The 22,672-nt window shown below is 39.8% G+C and overlaps 1 protein-coding gene across 1 annotated transcript; it reads left to right on the forward strand.

Annotated features, from left to right (window-relative positions):
- Positions 1 to 6,514: 6,514 nt before the first annotated feature.
- On the forward strand, positions 6,515 to 21,784 carry LOC111232128 (nuclear receptor ROR-beta-like). The gene is made up of 10 exons (XM_022759492.1): positions 6,515 to 6,837; positions 13,528 to 13,613; positions 13,722 to 13,863; positions 14,016 to 14,456; positions 14,645 to 14,766; positions 15,346 to 15,478; positions 16,837 to 16,944; positions 17,122 to 17,232; positions 18,109 to 18,221; positions 18,324 to 21,784. The coding sequence occupies exons 1-10, from the start codon at positions 6,831 to 6,833 to the stop codon at positions 18,483 to 18,485; spliced, it is 1,425 nt and encodes a 474-aa protein (XP_022615213.1). The 5' UTR covers positions 6,515 to 6,830; the 3' UTR covers positions 18,486 to 21,784.
- The last annotated feature ends 888 nt before the right edge of the window (positions 21,785 to 22,672 follow it).

Genomic DNA, 22,672 nt, shown 5'->3' on the forward strand with positions numbered 1-22,672 from the left:
TGCATTCAGGAACCAGCAGGTGTGCAGCTCTACACAGAGACTGGTAGGCTGACAAAGGGCGGTTCAGCCTTCTAGTTTCCACCTTAACCACTTCATCCCAGGTACATGCATGTGTCTCATAGCTTGTGAATAAGTATATTGTGTATTATCATTTCATGCAAACATAAAATTCATTTTTTTTTTTTTTTTTTTTAAAGTATATTTTTTTGGGCTTTTATGCCTTTAATGGACAGCACAGTGGAGAGTGACAGGAAACGGGGAGGCAGAGAGAGGGGGAATGACATGCAGTGAAAGGCCGTCCGATGCGGGATTCGAACCGGGGCCGACTGCAGCGAGGACTGTAGCCTCTACACATGGGGCGCCTGCCTAAACCACTACGCTACACGACGCCCCATAAAATTCATTTTTGATCCAAAATCTTTTTCCTCAAGCCAGTGCCAAGTACTTCCAAGCTCCTGGCAACACCTGCCAGAGCAGGAGAAATAGCGAGTTGTCTTCCCTCCCAGATACCAGGAGAGGCAGCCCAGGTGACAGTTCAAGGCAGCAATGGGGAAGAACACTTCCTGTCCTGGGAAGGAGAGTCTGCAGAGGTAAGACTCTCTTCAAATATCACTGTTTCCTCTAATGAATATCAGATCTATATTAACACACACTGCTCTCTATGATTATCTTTCAGCTGTCTTCTTGGACTGAACTCGGGCCCTGCAAACTGGGTCAGTGTTAGCTACCTGGTGGAGGCCATTTGTAACCAGCTCTGCCCTCTTCACCCAGTGGCCACGTGTCCAGAGGGACCATGAGGACTTGGTGGTCATTCATTCTCAAGGATTATGTGGCAATTAGAGAGGCCGTGCTGGCCAGCCCAAGGCTGATGCCTCAGACCAACATCCAGCTCTTTGAATTAAATTGAGGACTCAATGGTAAGAGTTTGTCATAAAGCTATGTTGATGTGATGTAATGTGTACGGTGATTTATCTTTTAATGAATGCTGGAAATCCTAAAACAGTCTGTGTTTGTCTGTGTGTTCCAGGTGCTAGACAGACTCTCCCTTCAGCAAAGGGTCTGTCCTTGGTACAGGTAGGACAGCCCTTTAACTTCAATGTCCCATAGGAGCAGCCTTGGCCCTCCAGCAGGGGTCTGCCTCCTCCTCCTCTTCCCCCAGACAATGAACAGCCTGGCCCCTCATCCAGTGCTATTGGTCCTCACTTTGCCCCAGCACGATATATATATATATACAGTATATATATATTATTATTATATATATATACTATATATTCTTAGCGATTCAAGTAACCATGGCAACGTAAATGCTAATAAAAGGCAAAAAAAATCCCTCAGAGACTAAACCCAGCCCTCTTTGGAGCTCTACTGCTGCGTCATACTTCAGCACACACACACACACTTATTGAGAGAAACTCACAAACACCATCGCCACGATTTGGGTTAACCTTGAAAATTAAAAGTCTCAACATGGTAAGAGGGAATTATTGGCTCTGTTGGTAGTCAAGCTAGCTTCCAGAGACGGTAGCCTACGACCGCCACAAGTGTCCAGTAAATTACAAAATGAATGCAAACAGATAATATCAGATCCTTAATTGGACAGAGTACTGTTCTGAGATGTAAGGAGAGATATAGCTTCCACTTATCATTTTTTAGCTCTAACTGGCCAAGCTCTGCTTGGTTTGCTAGTCCTGATCAGTGTGCCTTTTTTCCAATTTCCAGAGCAAGAAGCGGACTGTTAAAATGGACACACACTAGGTCATGCCCATGTTCACATGCACATATCTTCCTTTTATTTTCTGATAGTCTACAATGAATTTCCACCCTATAGCATCCACACAGACTCACACACATATACAATGTGGCCCCATATCCCAAATGTCTACATGGCTCTAGACATGAATGATGACTTTAGTCTGGCAACATGCAGTGTAACCATAGAAATGTGGAGAGGATTAGAACTTAATTAGCAATGAAGGGAAGGGCAGGAAAAAAATAACAGCAGATGAGAAATGCAGGGACTTACTCATAATCAAGTTTGGAGTCAACATTATAAAATCCTGTGACTGTGTCAGTTGTTACAAGGTAGAAACACTGAGTTTGCTGTAGTGTTGCCTGTGTGTCACACTGAATCTCATCTCAACCTGGCTCAGTAATATCATCCTGAGAAGATAAATATGAGTGCCAGTAGGCTGCTATCCCTGGTCCAGATCCATTCTTATTTAATATTCCTCTAAGATCTGGTTTTTATCTCACAGACATAATCTCTCCTATAATCTCTTCTGGGTCCCAGTATTATCTATTAGGCTGTCTAAATTGATGTTTATTTTTCTATCCTTTTATCAAACCCATGTCACAACTCTGCAAATGCCTGTGGTCGCTCCTTCCTGTCATGACTGTCAGATTCAATATGATCTAGATGAAGACAGAGCAATATCGACAGACGACAGGACGAGCACTGTGTGCGGAAGCAGCGCGGACAGATACACCATGGTAAATGTCATCTTTAATTGGGTGCCTATCGTTTAAATATTGCCCATCAAGACCAAATAAACAGCATGATTTCCGATGACAGGATGTGAAGCTAATACACACCTGAGGACAATAAATTCAGTCATATCTGGTATCAACAGCTGCTGACGGAGGACAAATACCAAGTCAAAAGTGAACTGAAGGGCACTACATTTTGTTGTTTGTTTGTTTAGCTCATTAGAGGCATGCTACCCATGTCACATCTAGTTTATCTTGCCACAGGCATAGCTCCAGCTGATGAAGTTTTGGGTAAACTGCAAAATACAGAAGCAGCAGCATTAGTGCAGTTTCAGTTTAAAGGTTATTTTAAATGAGAGCATGTGTCTACAAAATCACTTAAGCAGGAGCAAAAGAGCTTTTGCCAAGGTTACACTGTGGCTCTCTGGATGACAATGTCAGTTTGGCAGTATGTCCACCACCTTGGTCCAGACTAAAATACCTCAACAACTATCAGATGGATTGCCATGAATAATTTTTACAAACATTCATTGTCTCCAGAGGATGAATCCTTCTGATTTTGGCAGCCCTTTGCTTTTTCCTCTGGCACCACCATGAGGTCATCATTTTTGCTTTTTTGTGAAATGCCTGGAATTTGGTGCAGATGTTCATATTCCCCTCGGGATGAATTATAATGACTTGGCTGATCCCCTGACTTTTCATTTAGTGCCATAATTAGCAAATGTTAGCATGGTAACACACTAAAGTAAGATGGTGAACATGCTAAACAGTGTTAGCATTGTGAGCCTTGTTAGTATGCTGATGTGACTTGGCTGTAGACTCTTTGTTGTCATCATCTGGATGAATGAGAGACGGTGGCAAACAAAATCAGTCCACCACTGAAGTGACATTAACCCAGATTAACAAATCTTGTACCTGGAGATCCAAGAGATTACCACTCAGACATCAGCAGCAGTAATTATGGTGTGTAGCCACATTTTAAATACAGTGTAAAATTGCGTGCCAGACAGCTTTCTTGAACATGTAAACAGCATCTGACAATAGTCTTGCTTAAGGAACATTTGCTGGTGGTGAAGCATTTAGTTGTATCACACAGTCCTCATCAGCAGAGTGAGTTTGCTCAGTTGCTACTAAGCTGTTGATGTTCAAACAGCTGAGGAGGACTGTGTGATACATTTGGAAATGCCAGAAAACTCTCTAACTGGACCTTGAATTAAAAATAATTCATCACAACATGTCAATAAATAAATAAATAACTGAACTAACTAAACTAAATAACAGGGCAGTTCCATGACAACTGGACAACTAAATTTTGTACTACTGAAATCTTCAGAAGAGCTACTAAACCTTGTGGAAATATTATTTTGTCAACTGCTGCTGTCAAGGTCTATACTGTGAATTCTGCCTGAGGAAATCAGCACTGCTATTGGCCTTCAAGCACCAATCAAACACCAGAAAGGACATCCCTTGGGTTGTGGTGTTGACAGGAATGATATGACCAAGTGTAACAGGAGATGAAGGAAGAGACACCCTGTAGTTTGGCACACTGACCTATTGATGTGAACCCGGTGCAGGTGAAAGATAGGCACAAACCAGATTACAGCCACACAGAGAGACGAAGTGAGAGAGATTAGAGGGCATTTGAAAGGAGAGAAGAGAGAGGGTTTAGCAGGATGAGGGATAGGAGAGGAGAGAGGATTATGGAAGCCAGAGCTTGGATCCCAAAATAATCCTCTCAGTATACTGGGCTTTATGCGCTGTGGGACAGAGTCCAGTTTGAGCAATTAAATTGTCACTGCATTCATGCGCCACACTTTTTGAACGTGCACAAAGCACTTCCTGCTGTCACTACCTCTGCTTTAGAGATGGAGGTGTTTTGATTCTTTAATTTATGTCAGATTTATGTCCCAGCACACGCAGAGTACACATGCACAGATGTGCACAAACATACACACATACAGTGACAGGCGCGTTCATTCCATCTGCCTTAATCTGGAAATCTGGTTGGGAGCTACGTGCCTGTATGTGAAGCCCTAAGCGCCTCCTTCTTTCCATGCTCCATGTTCTAATTTGGGTATTGCCATGGTTACATAAGATTCAGGGTTAGGAGGTCAGTGATGTTGCAGGCGAACACCGGATGGATGTGTGACTACTTCATGGTGACAGAGGGACATACTGAGAGACAAAATATAACCCAAGAAAAATGGCAGATGCGGATCAGGAAGGAAACCATCAGACTGACAAAACCACCTAAATGGGAGGAAGAGGAAGTTTACAGCCACTGAATATAATAAAGCAAAACACCCTTACAGCACTTTTCCCAGCATTGTGTTTTTAAACTGTGCATTCTGGAAAAGCAATTTATTATTGCTTTGCATTTATGCTAAAAAATTTTTTCTTTTTCTTTTTTTTATCTTTTTTTTGAGCAATTCCACAAGTTGAAGAAACTATAGAAAAGTATAGATAAACACCCACAAACATGAGGGGGAACAATAGAGAGAGGTAAGAACATAAAGCAAGGTGGTGCTGTGAGACTGTATCTAAAAGTATGAGCTGTGACTTAGAAATGATTCAGGACAAAGGCTTTCACAGCGGAAAAAGACAGAAACACGGGGAGACTCACCACGCATGCACACCAGAAAGACAAGTGAGGGAGGGGTGTGAAAGTTGTGTGTTGCTCCACTAACCTACTTAACCATAATCTCTCTCTTCTCCTCATTTCATAACTGTGCCTAAGTTACATGATACATTCGTCATCTTACGCCCGCCTGCAAATCAATTGATTTCATCGCCACTGTTATTAATGGGATTGCTTTCTGTGGCAAAGGGTGTGTCTGCTCTTTCTCTGACATACCCACATTTCAAAGGGAAACAACAGGAATGAAGATGAAGCTGGTGATCATAGATAGATAGATAGATAGATAGACTTCAGGCTACAAATGGAAAGCAAAATACAACACAGCACAGCACAACAACCTGTGGTCACATTTAATTCCTCCACCAAGATTAGTGTTTGTTAATCCAGTGACATAATACCAAGTTAGTTGGTAAAAGAAACCTGAGGACACAATAGTCATTTAATTCACAAAAAATAATCACCACAGCAAATTTAGCTCATATTACTTAATATGGAGAAACTGTATTTCTGGCTAGAATTTTCATGCTTCATATTTATTAATGACAGTGCCAGAATTGTGTGTATTTTAAAGTGATCTTAGATAACACTGAAACCATCATGGTGGAATTAGGAAAATCAAAATGCACTTTCATTATCTGTGCACTTTCATTATCTGTGCTATATGATAAGGAAATGTCATATTGTGTCCATGCAACCATCTAAAAGTAATAAAAATAATTATTAATTAAATTATTGAATTTAATTAAATGCATGTTTCCTCCCTTCAATGTGATCAAAGTAATTTCAGTATGTAGGCTAACAAAATCACACAAATCATGCAGTAACAAAATTCACACATTTTAATCACATTTTCAGGTACAGCAGTTAAATTGCTTATATATTGTGTACTTTCACTTGCATGATTATAACTTAGGGAAACCATAACTAACAGAAAATAAAAGAAAACTTGATTGAGCTGGTTTATGAGTTTATAGTGTTTTTATGAATGAATGAAAATGTGTCAAAACACAGGTATGGCCCTTTAAATATTTATAAACCTACTATACAATAAGTTTTCACTGGGACCTCTTCTTTGTAATATTTTCTATATCTAAAAAGAAAGAAACTTTTTTTTCTTTAGGGAAGAAAAATACAACATTGGCTGCTGCTTATTAAAGGAAAGGGGGGTCTGCTAGGAATTAAAACTGTGCGCTTGTTGTTAAGTAGTTCCCACGCTGGGTGGCTCTCCGTCTGAACTGACACACTGCCACACTTTCCCACGCACGCGAGAGCCTCCTTAAAGCGCGCGGAGGGTGGCGCGCGCGCGTAAACTCACGGGGCACGAGGCGGGCGGACCGCGGGGTGAGGATCATGTGTAGTCCACGCGCCGAAACTAGGTTACAGCGAGCTGCTGAGCAGGAAAGAGCTAGGAGGAGAAGAGCTGCTGTTTTATTATTTTACAGGTGGTTTATCGCAACAGCACCTCTGAGACTGCGCGGAGCGAACAGAAAGTAAATAACAGAAACAAGCCTGCCTTTTTAATATTATTTTTAAGGTCGGCGCGTGTGAAGAAGAGGTAGAAAACCCATATGAGGATTTGCTGTTGTGACAGTTTTCAGCTGCTCCGGTTTGGAGCAAATAAGTGCGCGTCGCTCTCACTGTTTCTTGGCTTCGTGTCCACCTGGAGTTGTATGACTCGAAGAGTTGGTTAGACTCAACCGCCGACATGAGAGGTGAGTTTATAGAAATTATGACATTTGTGATTGCGTATTTTTGACAGTCAAACACGTCTGGTGTTTGTAAATGATAACTTTTGACTTGTATTTGCTGCAATGAAGGCACTTTGAAACAGAGTGCGAAGTGCGTAGTCTGCATGTACGCACTGGAATAAACACTAAACCGCATAGCCTCCATCAGAGGAAAATACTAATCTTTTTCCATCTTCTAGCCTATGTAAAATAAAAAATACGTCATCTTGTGGATCTTGAACGTTGTTTATAGAATGTTGAATCTTAATAGACACATGACAGGATTTTAAAAGTGGATTATTTTGATTATACCACAGATACATTTCAGTACGAAAAGGTTTACTAATGAGTGTCTTCAGGTTATTTGTATAAACTGCAATTGTTTTGTGCATTTTCGCCTGTGACAAAAGGAATGCGTTGCAGCTGTGGTTACTTTATTTCGCCGGTGAGCGACTCCACTTATGTAAGAGACAGGGAAGGGAGGGAGTGAGCGGAGTGATTCAATGGCTGTCAGCCCGCACGAAAATCTGTTGGCAGGGAGTTCTTACGTTGGAAAAATAGACAATTCCCTTGGATTTTAGTGCCATTTTCTTTTACTATATTTTCACAATTTTGAATTACTTTTGTGTGACCAAAACACTAGCTTTACAATTTTATGGTGGACATTCTGAAGTCATTCTTTGTTGCGCACCATGTTTTAAAGTGGCTAAAAGCACTGACAGTTTGTTTTACAGTGTTATCCTGTTACTGTTAGTTAGTTCATCTTCCAACGTGTTTTTGTTTTCAGCATCAGCAGTATGGCGGCCAGGGTGAGGGGGGAGGGGTGGTAGAGGGAGAGATAGGAGGTGCTCCATTGACCTAGTTCTGTCATTGAGGATTACAGCAAGTGTGTGTGTGCGTGCGTGTGCGTGCGTGCGTGGATGGGTGGAGGGTCATGGTCTGTCGTCATTACTGATGAGACAATGTTGATAATTTAAAATCTGTTTTCAGTGGTGAATGTTCCCCTATTAGATATTGTAGATATGAGCTGTAGTGGAAAATCCGGATTTCAGTGCATCTTAAGATGCCTGCTGCCTTTTATTATTTATAACTAGTACTTACTACTTTTATTACTACTTTATTACTAGTTCTGTGACAAAGATTACATTTATGAAATATATTTTAAAAATCTGTTGACATATATTTTTACTTATAAGAATTAATAGACAAAAGTGATTTATTTTTGTGGTGTCATGATGTCAGAGCCATGCACCACTGTAACAAGCAGGATATGGGCACAGCAAGCCCACATTTAACCATGAAGCACAGCAGGGCTCAGTTAAGCTCAGTTTCCTCTGTCAGCTAAGGTTACTTACATCAACCAGAGTGTATGTTAGTCCAGTCAAGCACAGCTTGTCAGTCATATTTTGAAAAAAATACTACATAATTTACAATGTCATAGCCAGTTTTCAGCTAAATTTACTATATAAAGGAGAAAAACATAAAATAGTCTAGAGTGTGAAGGTCACACGCAGTGTTTAAATATTTGAGTCACCCTTAACACCTGATAGATTGCAATTAGCAGTTCTGTTGTACTTGTTTACCTCTGACTTATTCTTGAAAACTGTTGCACAAACAGGTTCTGCAGGTATGATGTAACATAATCAAATAAACAAACTTCCAAGAAGCACCCTTAGATTTTATGCCTCCGTGTACTGATGATGTGCACAGCTGAAGACATATAAGACTGTGTTGGAGCTCAGTTAGCCTAGGATCAAAGGTACAGTAGCAGTAAAGATAAAAGGCCCGCACTCTGCTCTCCCAGGACACTGCTGTGCTGAGCTCAGGCTCAAAGCCACTATCTGTTGAGTGTGCAGCCTTGGGGAAGTTCACAGCGAGCTACAGTATGTGTCAAGGTGCCCTTTCTCTCTGACAACTCCATGCTAAGATTCCACTCCTCTTATCTAAAGCTTTAACTCTTCAACCAGCCTGCATGTTAGTATGGATCTGTGCCTTTTTGGGTCTTATGAGTACATTTAATTTTGCAACACATTAAGGTAAACAGTGATTACTTAAAAATAATATTTTGCTCTGTAACATTTGTTTATGTTTAGTGCTATCATAAGGGAAAGTCATTTTGATAGGTAATATCTATTTTCCAAGTATGCAGAAGGATAACTGACATCTAAACAGACGTAAAGAGATTTTAAGTCAAGGTGACTGTGATTGCTGCAGCATGGTCCTAAATTTGTTCCTGCGATTTGGAGCAGCAAGCAGATTTGCATGCTGTGTACTGAATTCCTCAGTCTGGTTTTTCTTCTGTGGCAGAGGCCCTCTTGGCTTTTGGCTTGGCACTGCACATACAGCATGATCAAGCCCATGCACTTTATCTTTTCTGATCAATGGGAAGGGATTACACAGGCACAAAGTGTGAGGCTGCGTCTCTTGGCAGGTAGAGCACTGTTGTTCAGCATGTGAATATTCATTACAGGAAAAGTGGGGAAGGGTGTAAGTATGGAGAATAGTAAACCTTACTCATGGGTTGAGAAAATTGTTTTCACAGTATAGTTTTATATCAAGTCACTCAATTAACATATTTATATTGTTTACATTGTTTATCAGTGGGATAACCCATAGCATAAAACTAAAGGAATGCAACAAAAAAGAAAGGGAAATATAAAAAGTGAAAAAAAAAACAGTTTCAGTACATGGTTGGGCTGACAGCTATACTGTATACTACATACCATATAACCTCTAATTTGGGATGTGTGCAGATAAAAATAGAGAATATTTTCTTCTTCAGAAAGACAAAATGAAATAATTCCAGTCATAAGGAAAGATATTGCACCTGTGTTGAATGAATCTATTACATGAAAATGAATGTTAAATTAATTACATTTTCTGTAGCCATGTGTGTCTCTTATTTGCCGCTTGGAACATAATGTACATACCATGACCGTGCTGGCTTCCAGTTACAGTCAGTGTAAATATAGCTGAAACATTTCTTAGAACACACAAAAACACAGATCCTATTCAGTTTTAATCTACTGCATTAAAAAAACGCGGCAACATGGCCACAGTGAAGCGCGATGCGTTAAGAGCGATGCATGATACTGGTTTCTGTGATGGACCCGCTGTACAAGAATACCTCTCATTCCACTACTGCATCTGCTGAGTAATTACCTAAACCTGCAGTGCATTTTTAAAGACTTGGGGGTTAATGTCAGGCCATATTATACGATCCGTGCTAGGTAGGTAGGTCAGTGGGAGGAGAAGAAGAGAAAAAACAGTCATTACTGTCCACATACAGTAGCTATATAGAAAACAGGTGGTAGTTGAGGCCATGCATTGGGGGATATGTGAAAAGAGAGTATGACAGACAGGAGGCATGGCTGTATATTTAATTAAATAACTGCCAACTTTGACTGTACAACCGTTATAGTATGTTGCACAATACACCATATATGTCATTCATCCCACAGAGGCCCCCAGAAGCCCTCTCAAATGTAGGTTAGGTATACAGTATGTCAGGTACATGTAAAGCGCAAGATAAATAGGACCTTGGACTGTTTGATTAGCTGGGATGAGAGGGCGAAGTCTCCCTAGCCGAGGGTTTACAGCACCAATGAGGAAAAATGCTGACCAACAGTCACTGACACACCAACACACTGACTGACTGACACAGAAAGGACTTTTAAATTACAATAACCTTCAATGTGAAATGATGATTTTCTGCAGTGAGGTTCCAAACATTATGATACCATGTATTCATCCTCACTTTAGCATCACTCCTGCACAAGAAAATTACTTAAAATTATGTTTTGTCAAATGTCTGTTTAACATATTCACTGGATATCGTTTAAACTTCATTTATACAGTTACTGTAAGCTAGTATTCAAGCTAGTATTCACCAATCCGAGTTAAGTTTATAATTCTTAAGTCTAAAAAGTCTAATAACTGGAGCTTGTTTAAACAAATGTGCTTTTTCAGATGTTACTAGGAATTAAAAAACAGAAGTGGTGTTATACTTGTTTGTTTGAGAGCATTTTGCCTGGTTCATGGAAATGGGCTCAATGATGAAAATAAATGAGCTGAAATTCACACCCATTTTGCAGCATAACAAACCAAAAAATGAATGCTCACAAAGTAGACTGTTGTCACTAGACCAGTGTAGTAACTGTTCTAGACTGCACTGTTATTTACACTAAACAGTGTATACTTCAGTTCAATGTTATGATTTGTGCAACATTTATTTGCTAATAGACCAGAACGACAGAAGGAACCTTTGGGCAGCCAACTGCAGCAGAGTAAAAATAGATTTATGGTCTAGCTCAAACACAGCTGAAATTTCACTCAAATACTTGACATGCTGCAACAAGTTGAGAGCTACTATTAGCTACGTCTGTTCCCCCTGCTGCAGCTTACTGTACTAGATGTTTTTGGAAATATTTCCAGATGTTGTGCAAGCTGTAAAATCTCTAGTGGGGTAGTTTGACCCTGTCAGTTTCAACTGGTCATCCATCTTTCAGTAATCAAATTTTACATTGTTTTCATTTCAAAGAGGAGGCCTCCACCCTCCCTTTACTTACAGTCTGAGTCACATTTGGTTCCACCTTAAAACTTGCAAGAAACCAGATTGTGTTCCTTGTGAGGCTGCTACCACTAGCGCCTCCCACTTCACTGAATGGGAAACTGTGTCAGTGGAGCAGCTCCTGCTCTCTGGGCCTGACTGTGCCGCTCAGCTGACTGGCAGGTGAGGCGGCAAGTCACAGACAAAAGCCCTCTCGTTCAGCAGCGAATGAGAGCGCAGGAGGGTGAGGGAGGAACGTCACACCGTTGCCAAGACAACCACCTTTGAATGAGTGTGTTCATGGAATGCGGCCAGACGGCAGTTATATAACAGGCTGGAGGGCGGGGGTGAGGCTCTGGAGGGGGAGCGATAAAGGGAGCAATGGAGAAAGGGATTTTTTTTCCATTGCCCTTTATTTATTTATATCCCTCAGTTTCATTTCGTTGGCCGGCAGGGATTCTACCCAATCGAGACATTCAAATATGTCACCTGTACTGCACAGAAAGTCTTTTTAGAGGGAATATGTAGACAATTTTTTTCTCTAGTCATGGTTTTCAGGGTAAAGTCAGTCACTAACCTCCTGTTTTGCCTCAGTGCGTGACGTATGTCCCTCCCCACGCTCAGTGACTCATGTGATCGGTTGATTGTGAGCAGTTTATAAAAAAAACCTTTAGAAAACAGCAATTTTCTGTGAAGAGCTGTGAAGGCCGGTTAAAGCCTTCGCAGCGATTTACAGGTTACCTAATACCCTGTGTGATCCAACAAAAGTGGTTTAGGGATTGTTTGGCACACCCTGCAGCCCAAGCCAAATCAAATCTTGCACACAGTCCTCATGGTAACCGTGGGTTGCAGTTGTTTTGTGGGTTACAAATGTAGGGCTTGGAAGGTTCAGCACGGCAGTATGTCTTTGTTAACCTGCTAACATTTCGTTCATCCTGAACCAGGAGTGGCAGAGCAAGAGAGAGAGAGAGAGAGAGACGCGAAACTTTATAACCCCGGGCCTCAGCTAATGCAATTGACCTGCTATTCTGGGCTTGAGGAGCCCCAGCTACTTAGATAAACAACATAATGAAAAGAACAGGCTGTTCCTGAGTAAGAAGGCTCAGGCTTCCACAAAGAACACAAGGTGCATAATGTATACACAGTTTCCTTTTGTGTTATTGACACATTTCTTCATACTGCTTTAACATTATCACACATGTATCAGTATTGTTAACTCATTTTCAAAGCTTATACTGCACAGATGACATTTGACTCATGAAATAACCTGAATTCTTGTGAGAATGTTCCACCTGTACCATATAGTATCACATGTAAGGTGTTTGTGGTGTTTTTTTTAGTTCAGTTTGAGTTTAAAAAGAAAGGAAATATTGATTTGCTATATAGTGCCCACTTCATTTGAAATGGCTGAGGTGTTTTATTGACTGCAGTCAGCATGATAGGCCTAAAAAGTAAATGTTGAATGTTCCTGTAACTAGCAAAATCACCTCTTTATCGCAGTGCTTTTGGACAATATCCAAATATATGTTTACTTGTTACATACCTGTGGGCTGGGTTTCTCTATTTATGTTCATATTGCTTGATATTGCTAAATAATGGCAACAGATGCAATCTCTTCACATGCTGTGTATCATTGCAAGGCTGTGAGGCTGCAACTAATCGATATTTTTATTATCAGTGAAATGTCTTGATTTATTTGACCAACTGTTCAAAACTCAAAAATATTCATTTCAGATTGATGTTGAACAGAGAAAAGAACCAAATCTTTACACTGGAGAAGCTGGAACAGACAAATGTTTGGCATTTGCTCAAAAAATTACTCAAAAGATAAATTGATTTTCAAAATAATTACCAGTTTTCTGTTGATTGAATTACTGATTAGTTGGCTTATCACTTTAGATCTAGGTCATTGTACGAAATGAAAGAAATACACAGTGTTATGCCTGTTATTATGGAATGACAGCAATTAGTATTTAATAATATTCTCTCTCAATAAATACATATATTTATTTGTTTTTGGGTAACTGACTGCATAATTGAACTATTGTTTTTAGGTCCCATATCTATTAAAAAATGTATTTTAGTATTTCACTGATTTTTTCCCCCTCATTCTTCTCTGTCTCCAGCTCAAATAGAGGTGATTCCCTGTAAAATCTGTGGGGACAAATCATCAGGGATTCACTATGGTGTCATCACCTGTGAAGGCTGCAAGGTGAGCTATCAAACCAACATTAAAACCGAGCTTTAATGTACTCAGTGATCTATAACATGCAATAGATGTTGCGTTGGATGCTCACATTGTGTGTCTCTTCGTCTGTAGGGTTTCTTCCGACGCAGCCAACAGAACAACGCAATGTACTCCTGCTCACGACAGAGGAACTGTCTAATTGACCGGACCAATCGTAACCGCTGTCAGCACTGCAGGTTGCAGAAGTGTCTCGCTCTGGGCATGAGCCGTGATGGTGAGTTCAGCTACTCCATCTAGATCTAATTAACTCAGAGTTTCCACCTCCTGCTTTTTGCTTTTTACAATGAATGAGTCATGAATAACCTTGTTTGACAGAGCCCTTACCTTCTTGAATGTTTCATTTTTGTCCTTGTATCATCTTTGCAGCGGTGAAGTTTGGTCGAATGTCCAAAAAGCAGCGTGACAGCTTGTATGCAGAGGTTCAGAAGCACCAGCAGGCCCAGGAGTGTGCAGGCATTGGTGCCCATGAGGAGAATAGTGACATGGCCGACCTCAGCCGCCCCTACAGAAGAGGCTCCAGCACTGCGCTCAGTGATCTGGATGACATTACCACGTTGCCGGAAGGCCTGCTTTTCGACCTGCCGCTGACCCCAGAGGATGCAGGTGGAGAGTACTGTAACCTGGACTTACTGGGTGGCAGTGCAGGCAGCAGCTCGTCCTCTCAGAGTTCACCAGAACAGACCAACTTGGACTTTGTAGACGGCAACCACAGCATCAAGCATGAGTACCAGCTGTTACATGACTCTGGACTCTTCTCACATGCTATCCTGAACCCACTGCCCGGGGGCTGCTCCCTGCTTGAGATAGGTCAGTATAGATCCAGGAAAGCTCGAACCTTAAATCAATTTAAAATTTAACAATAACTATGAAGGTGAAAAGAGATACCTTGTCATTTGTTCCAGTAAATGCTGCATAAAGTGATTTAGTATTGTTGTCATAGAAGAAGTTAAGAAGTGATCTTTTCAGAGAAATGACAAATGTTTGCTCCTGTTTAGAGCGTATAACCCAGAGTGTGGTCAAGTCCCATATTGAGACGAGCCAGTACAGCACAGAGGAGCTAAAGAGAATGGCGTGGACCTTGTATAGCCCAGAGGAGACACGCTCATACCAGACCAAGGTATATGTGACATTTTAATATCCACTTGCAAGCATTTGACAGCAGATCCTCATTTATACACACAAAATCTGTTGAAAGTCTCCACTATCTACTTTGATGTTTGAAATGAGTTTGAGTAAAATGTATTATGAACTGCTCTTTACAGTCTAAATCTATAAACAAATAACTGTTACAATCACACATAATACATTTTAGCACTAAAGTTTGGCTCATTATGCCCTGTTGTTGTCTTGTACAAGGTTAAGAGGGGAATGTTTTCAGTTTTTAACCTTGTACAAGAATCAACAGCAAAACTTCTCGAAAGATGTTTTCTAAAAACAAATAGAGAAGTGCTCCATTTTTTTTTTCTTAACATTGAGGTTTGTAAATCCTTTCTGTCTTCTCTTCTGTCTGTCAAGCATGGAGGCTATTGTCAAACATCCTGTAGGCCAAGATGTCTTTAGCTGAAATCAGATCACACAACTAGACAATCCTTGATGTCTAAGATTCAACAAACAACCATGGAATACAGCTTGTCCGATGTCTCTCAAGTGTTGCAATTCTCATAAAAGCCTTTCTATCTTTTGCCTTGTCTTTCAGTCAGCTGAGGTGATGTGGCAACAATGTGCCATTCACATCACCAATGCCATCCAGTATGTGGTAGAGTTTGCCAAGCGCATCTCTGGCTTCATGGACCTGTGTCAGAACGATCAGATTATCCTCCTCAAAGCAGGTCAGAGCATGACACCAGTATACACACTCCTTGCATGCTGAAAGTCAGTTCCTCACATTGTGTTTAGCCACATAACAGTCAGGAGCTGTTTTTACAAGAGATGTGCCACCACCAGCAAGACAGCCAGCCTGCTGTGTGTATGTTTATTAGTTTGCAAACTTTTAGCTGTGACAAAGATAGCTGTTGTCATATGAACAGTATGCTACCCTCAAGTGGTAGCTGAGTTCACAGAGTTCAAATATCACATGCGTGCAGAGTGATTTGAAGGGGTGCATAGTTGTTCTTTTTCTGAAAAGTGGCTGACCTTGTTTTAATCATGCAGCATCAGGCCTGGTCTTGATGTTTTGGAAACAACATCAAGAAGGTTTCCAGTGACACCCATGACAATAGATCAGTCCAAGTAGTTTACAGGTGTTGAGAGGCAGCCAAGATATTCTTCTTCCTCATTTTTGTGAAGATGAAAGAAGCAAGGGCACATTCACAACATGTTTTTCAGAAGGCGTTTAATTGGACTAATTAGATGATGTGGCAAGAAATATCTGAAGGTTTTGAAGTTTTCAAACCCATAGACTAACACTTGGAGGTTGGAGAAAGATCTCTTTGTGAATCAAGGCTGGTTAACAATATTGAAATACATCACACATTAATGTGTCAAATCCACAACAGCACTCAATCAAGATTGGCAGTATAAAAGATGCAACGACCATCAACGACCAACATGCACATGCACAAAGATTTCCTACATCGAGAATGACTTAATGACAATTTGCATTATATACCTTGATCACAATTTCCCTCATTCAAAGTTCCCCCAGTAAATTATATATAATTATCTTGTCGTTAAAGGCTGTTTCACTCTATATAATCAAGACAGGGCAGGTTCAACCAGCATCACATTCAAATATAGGACATCTTCCTGCCACATGCAGGAGTACAAATGTCAGTGATAGTGTCAGTTATTTTCCAAGTGCTATGACCTTATGTTGTTGTCACTTTGCTGTTTTTTGTACAACATTCTTCTTGATTCAGTTCTGCATATTTTTCTGTAGCTGTCTGTATTATCTAGTACAAAACAGAAGTCTTTACAAAGCAGATTATATAAATGAATCCAAAGTTAGATTATATTTTACTGTTCCTTTACATTTATCCATAGCAAACTTGTGTCTTAAATATGAAAACTTTCAGTCAGTTCTCAAATGCACTATATGGTTACCTGATGAACATAGCCTAGTGAAGTATTTAGCAAGGATTTTTTAAATGTTGAGGCTTTTTCTCCAAAAGCATCAGCCAAGCAACAATTTCAACATGAATATGCTGCTAAGCTTTTTTCTTTTTTTCTCTTTTGCGTGTGTCCACAGGCTGCATGGATGTTCTTCTGATCCGTATGTGTCGGGCTTACAACCCCATCAACAATACATTGCTCTTTGATGGAAAATTTGCCACCGCCCAGCTTTTCAAAGCTCTCGGTGAGTCAACATGTTCACTATCTTTCTTTCTCTCATGGGAAACGAATGTATAAACTCGATAAAAGGATGAACAGGGGATTTGAGCTTAACTTTTTCTCTTTCTCATCTGTGTCAGAATCATCACAGTCTGTGAGTTTTTGTTTTGGTGATCTTTATTTTTCCCCTTCTTCTACCTAGGCTGTGATGACCTTGTGAATGCAGTGTTTGACTTGGCTAAAAGCCTGAGCCGTATACAGATGTCAGAGGAAGAGATGGCTCTTTTCAGTGCTGCTGTGCTCCTCTCACCAGGTATTTCTCGAACTAAATAGATGTATTTTATATTAAGTCCTGTATCAGCCTTGCAAAGGCCTAGATTCCTATGCACTGTAGTATTTACATTCAAACTAAATTGGTGAAACCTGTAAAGAGGTCATTGTATTTCACACATTTCATGTATGTAAAGCTCTTCTTGGCAGACTGAGGTCAGTAATCATAAGTGTTAACCAGCACTTCTAAAGGTTGCAGTACATGTGCACTCAGCAGATGAATCAGGACATCTAATGTCAACTAACAATAGCAGGGCTAATTACCATTGTAATTAGATGTTATAGTTGTCTGTTTGCCAGCTATAGGCCTCTGGTATGATAAACCTTTTTCACAAGGAAACAGAATGACATGGGGAGGCCTCTTACACAAAAGAGATGATAGGATAATTATGGATTTAACTTTTAATATGCACCCGTGCTTTGGAATGTAATAGCACATTAGATGTAAATAATATAGATTACTGTTAGCAATTTTCCAAACTATGAAATGAAAATTTGGAACAACATGGCATGGCAACATGGCATGTTTTAGTGGCCTCAGTTTTGAATGTTGGAGTTTCAAAGTCAAACTCGTAACGAGGTGAGACATTTGGCATCAAATAGCTCACCTATCTCAAGCAATTTTAATGTCTCTGTAATCTAATTACTATTGCATTGTGAAGCCAACAGCTTCCTCAAGTCAAGGAGATCATGTTGAAAAATGTGTAGGCCAGTAATTCATCTTCCAAAACTCATGTATTGCTCAATGCATTTTGTATTCTGCTCCTAGACATTACATTGTAAATGTTGCCAGATGCAGTTTTAGACTGGCGACATGACAACACTAATGATATCATCTTCTCATTATCATTTCCATCAGACCGACCCTGGCTCACAGATGTCCAAAAGATACAGAAATTGCAGGACAAAGTCTATGTGGCTCTGCAGCGCTGTCTACAAAAAGAGGGAGCGTCGGAAGACAAACTAGCTAAGGTACAGAGCCTGCTGCACTACTGTGCCACTTGATTTGTTAACCTACTGTATTAATTCATTAATTTAATCATTTTTCACACCTTTTCTATATGTCCCATCTAGATGGTGTCGAAGCTTCCTATAATGAAGTCCATTTGCAACCTTCACATCGACAAACTGGAGTTTTTCCGTCTGGTTCACCCTGAAACAGCATATACCTTTCCTCCTCTGTATAGGGAGGTTTTTGGGAGTGAAATCACCTTCCCAGATTCCACGGAGGGCTAGCACCACTTAGCTAAATAGCTTGATTCAAATAGAAACACTGAGGTTTAGGGAGGGGGGAGATAAAAAAAATGTGGCAACCAGCTGAGGCAAAATCAACCAGCAGCTCAATGACAATCCTGCACGCTACACTTTAGGACACACTCCTCTCACCTCTGAACTCCCAACCTTGTGGAGTAGCTTACACTGCCCTGCAAGGCGGTCCTTTCAGCTTCAACATAACACCACAGGAACTCCTGCTGGGTGCTCAGTGCATGTTACCTCTTTTTTAGGGAGTTAAAGAAAAGATTAAATAGAAGCCTACATAAAAAAATATTTTTCTATGAGGAGACCTTAAACCTCTTATCAAGCTGAATTCCTTTATAATATAAATTTGACTTTTATCGTTCTCACAGTTCCTGTAAGCTATTTTTGAATGTACCCCCTTTTCCCTTTACCGTTCAGCACAGCCCTAGGCTTGATGTAGAATGTACATACTTAAAATCCTCACCCACTTTGTGGAGGTTTGCAGTAACGATGCCTGTTTCAGTTGTCAGTCTAGTAACGGTTTATTGTTCAACATTTTTGGTAGTGCCCATATTTTGCAGTTTTGTAACATATGAACAAACTGTTTAAAGGGACCATGATCAAACTCACAAGCAGACAGGGTTTTTAAACTGTGTGAATCATGGGCAAACATTCAGTGTCTGCTGCCATGCACCTACAAACGCTTGCACACAGAGCACAAAACATAGCACTTATGCTGATCTTTGTAGGTATTTTTACGAGCACACCCTCAGACACTGATGTGAGCTCTTTATTTTTTTTTAATGCAATCAATGACCTCAGTCCTAATACCTTTTCCCTTTGCAAATGCCACTTAGAGTGAGAGTGAGAGAATCACAGAGGTGTTGTGAAAGTATTTTCAGATGTTCCTTTTTTTACATATATATATATATAAACATAGATATATATATATATATATATATATAGTAATACCTATATTATCATGTAACATAAGAGCAGTTGTGAATTCATACAGAGTGAAGAGGAGGAGGGTAATGTTGTTTTTGTGCTTGGGTCTCTCAAACAGATACTGCCTGCCCATACTTTGTGGTTCTGGGATGAAAAGATTGTTGTCATTGAAAAGAAAATCTACTGGATAATTAGCACTTATGAGTCCTTGTTAGAATCCAAAATGAACTCTTGGCACAATATTTTACGGGTTCGCACTCAGACTGCCATCTGTGAAACTTAATGTTAAGCCAGTCAGAAATGCTAGATACACCCTCCTACTGTAAACAAGTTGTATGAACAAGGTGCTGGGCAGCCGACCACTGTGGGGTTATGTGCTCTGATGGAGGAGCATCTGGACTGTCACACCACAGCCTCCTCCAAAGAAGAGTGTCTTCGGGCATCCTGAAAAAAAAGTGTTTGACGTTGAAATGTGACAGTTAACTACATCAACACCCACATGGTTGAATAAGGGGCAAAAAATACAGAGTGGACAGGTGGGTGATGGTGTTATTTAAGCTCCTTAGACATCAGTTAGAGGGATTCACCGTCAGTCTCAGCTCTCACTGCTTTGGGGTCAGGCAGATTGTGCTGTCACAGACAGCCAAGATGTTATGATTGGAGAATTAAATTCTCTGTTCCTTATTTCCTACTCCCTTACTACCTCACCCTCTTCAAACACTACATGGCACAGAAAAGGGTTGACAGAGCCATCAGCTACCCCCCTGAGTTAGTATTTCTGCGTTTATACTAAGAAGCTTCTTTAAAAATATTACAATTAGTGGTGAAATTTGAAGGCCAGTGATGACCAAACTATCCTTAAAATAATGCATAATTTTGCTCTTAACTGGACAGAAGACAAAAGCAAACTGAAATGCTGGATCTACTTATACTAAGGACACCCTCTCTGACTGTTTCTGTCATGAGAGCAGTTCAAGCCTTAAGGCACAGGAAGCCCTACATAGATACAGATCTATCTGAAGTAAAGTCTCTGGAGGTACATGAGGGTGTGGTCAGATTAAACCTTTATCTTCAAAGTAGGGCAACATATTGTGTTTCTGTAAAACTACATTGTCTTATCAGTATACTGAAGAAGCTATGATAAAAGGATAGTTTTAATCTAAGAAGTCACTGGTGTTAATTTCTTTCTAAAGCATTTTAAGACAATCACATGACCGATGCTGGATATCTAGCTTTATTTAATATTTCAGCCAGGTTTGCTTTGCACTGCTGGGACAGTGCTTTTCCCCATACATCAAGTTATAAGTACAGTATGAAGGGGTATTACCCTTTTTACTGTGTACATAAGACAGTGGCATAGTGGGATTGTGCAATAATGTCTTTCCCATTGTTCTCAATGTGTTGGACTTTTGCTGCCATGTATTACAGTTAATATTTTCATAAGCACTCCAGCATAGTCAACCTCGCAGCACAGCAAAATAATGTTATTTAGAATATAACGTACCAAATACACAGCCAACTACGCCACAGGTCAGCTACCAGCTGACATGGCCAGATGACACTTACAGATTGTAACAAAGTGCAATACTTTGTGTGTTAAAGTCAGAGAATGTTAGACATGCTGATTTCGAGAGATTCAGTGTACTTTATAGTTTTTGCAGGCCTGGAATCTGTCCGGGGAGCAGTCCTGGAGATCTGCACTTACATTTCCGTTTAGAGTTACTCAGGGAGATAGCTGGGCTCTCTGTCCTACAGTGTCTGCAGTTAGTCTAGCTAGCAAGACACCTTGCACCAACATAGAAGACCTTAAAACCTTGATCACTGTGTACAGTACATGTTCTAGTGAATGTTTGATTACAGAAGTATCAAAGATTTTACCCCTGTCTAATATCATTATTGCAAGACTTTTTCAAGTTTGAGTACTAGATAAAATAGGATATTAAAAAAATATATATAGTAAAATAAATATAAAAGATGGATTATAATCTCTGAATCTTGTGTTGGTTTTGTTGTGATCTTTTTGTTTCTTAATTTTTATCCTTATATGTACTGTTTGGGTTTTTTTTCTTATCAGTTTAGTGTCCTTTTTGTCTTGGAGAGATGTAATTCTATTTTTTTTAAAAGAGCATTTTTAAAGATGTCTCCCTAAAAGTTTCTCTTTTGTCATGATCCTTCTGTTTATGATATTTTCACTCTATTTTAAGATTATTATTATTAAATCAATATAGATTTTAATAAGAAATAATTTATGATATGTCATGGATATAAAGCCCAAGAGGTTTTAACACAGTAAAGTGTTATTGCACAATGGTGATACAATATGTGGATTTAAGAATGTAATAAAAGTCTTTTTACAATTAAGAGAAAAAGTTGTTATGGTTTTTATCCTGTAAAACTGAAATTTATCAGTTCTGCTATTTATAAATAAACATGTCATATTCTATAGTCATATAAAATAATACATTTATCACAGGTGCATTATACACATTTTTAATACACTTTCTTTTTAGTCAGGTAATACAGTGCATTCAGAAAGTATTCAGACCCAATTTTTTCACATTTTGTTATGTTGCAGCCTTATGCGAAACTGAAAACATTTTTTCTCTCATCAGCCTACACTCAATAATGACAGTGAAAACAGAATTTTATAAATTTCTGCACATTTTTTAAGAAGGAAAAACTGAAATATCAAATTTAGCTCAGGTGCCGCCCATTTCTCTTGATTATCTTTTAGATGTTTCTACACTTTGATTGGAGTCCACCTGTGGTCAATTTAATTGATTTGGAAAGGCACACACCTGTCTATATAAGGTTTCACAGCTATCATGCATATCAGAACAAAAACCAAAACCAAGCCAAACTGAGATAAAAGACAAGATTGAGTCATGGCACAGATACAGGGAAGGCTACAAAACATTTCTGCTGCATTGAAGGTTCCGAAGAGCAGAGTGGCCGCCATAGTTCTTAAACGGAATAAGTTTGGAACCACCAGGACTCTAAAGATGGTGGCTCGCCAAACTGAGCAATCAAGGAAGAAGGGCCTTGGCAAGAGAAGTGACCAAGTACTTGATGGTCATTCTGGCTGAGATCCAGAGATACTAAATGGAGTTGGAGAAACTTCCACTGCAGCACTCCACCGATCCAAAAGTTGCAAAAAAAACCCAAAAAAACTACCTTAAGGACAATCAGACTGTGAGAAACAAGATTCTCTGGTCTTGTGAAACCAAGGTTGAACT

The sequence above is a fragment of the Seriola dumerili genome, unplaced genomic scaffold, assembly GCF_002260705.1.
Source record: "Seriola dumerili isolate Sdu_G_001 unplaced genomic scaffold, Sdu_1.0 BDQW01000322.1, whole genome shotgun sequence".
NCBI lineage: Eukaryota > Metazoa > Chordata > Actinopteri > Carangiformes > Carangidae > Seriola > Seriola dumerili.

What these genes read in the sequence shown, in the direction of transcription:
- LOC111232128 (XM_022759492.1), top strand. An exon ending in GATTATCCTCCTCAAAGCAG is followed by an intron (nt 15,479 to 16,836) that starts GTCAGAGCATGA and finishes GTGTGTCCACAG; the next exon opens with GCTGCATGGATGTTCTTCTG. An exon ending in TGCTGTGCTCCTCTCACCAG is followed by an intron (nt 17,233 to 18,108) that starts GTATTTCTCGAA and finishes CATTTCCATCAG; the next exon opens with ACCGACCCTGGCTCACAGAT.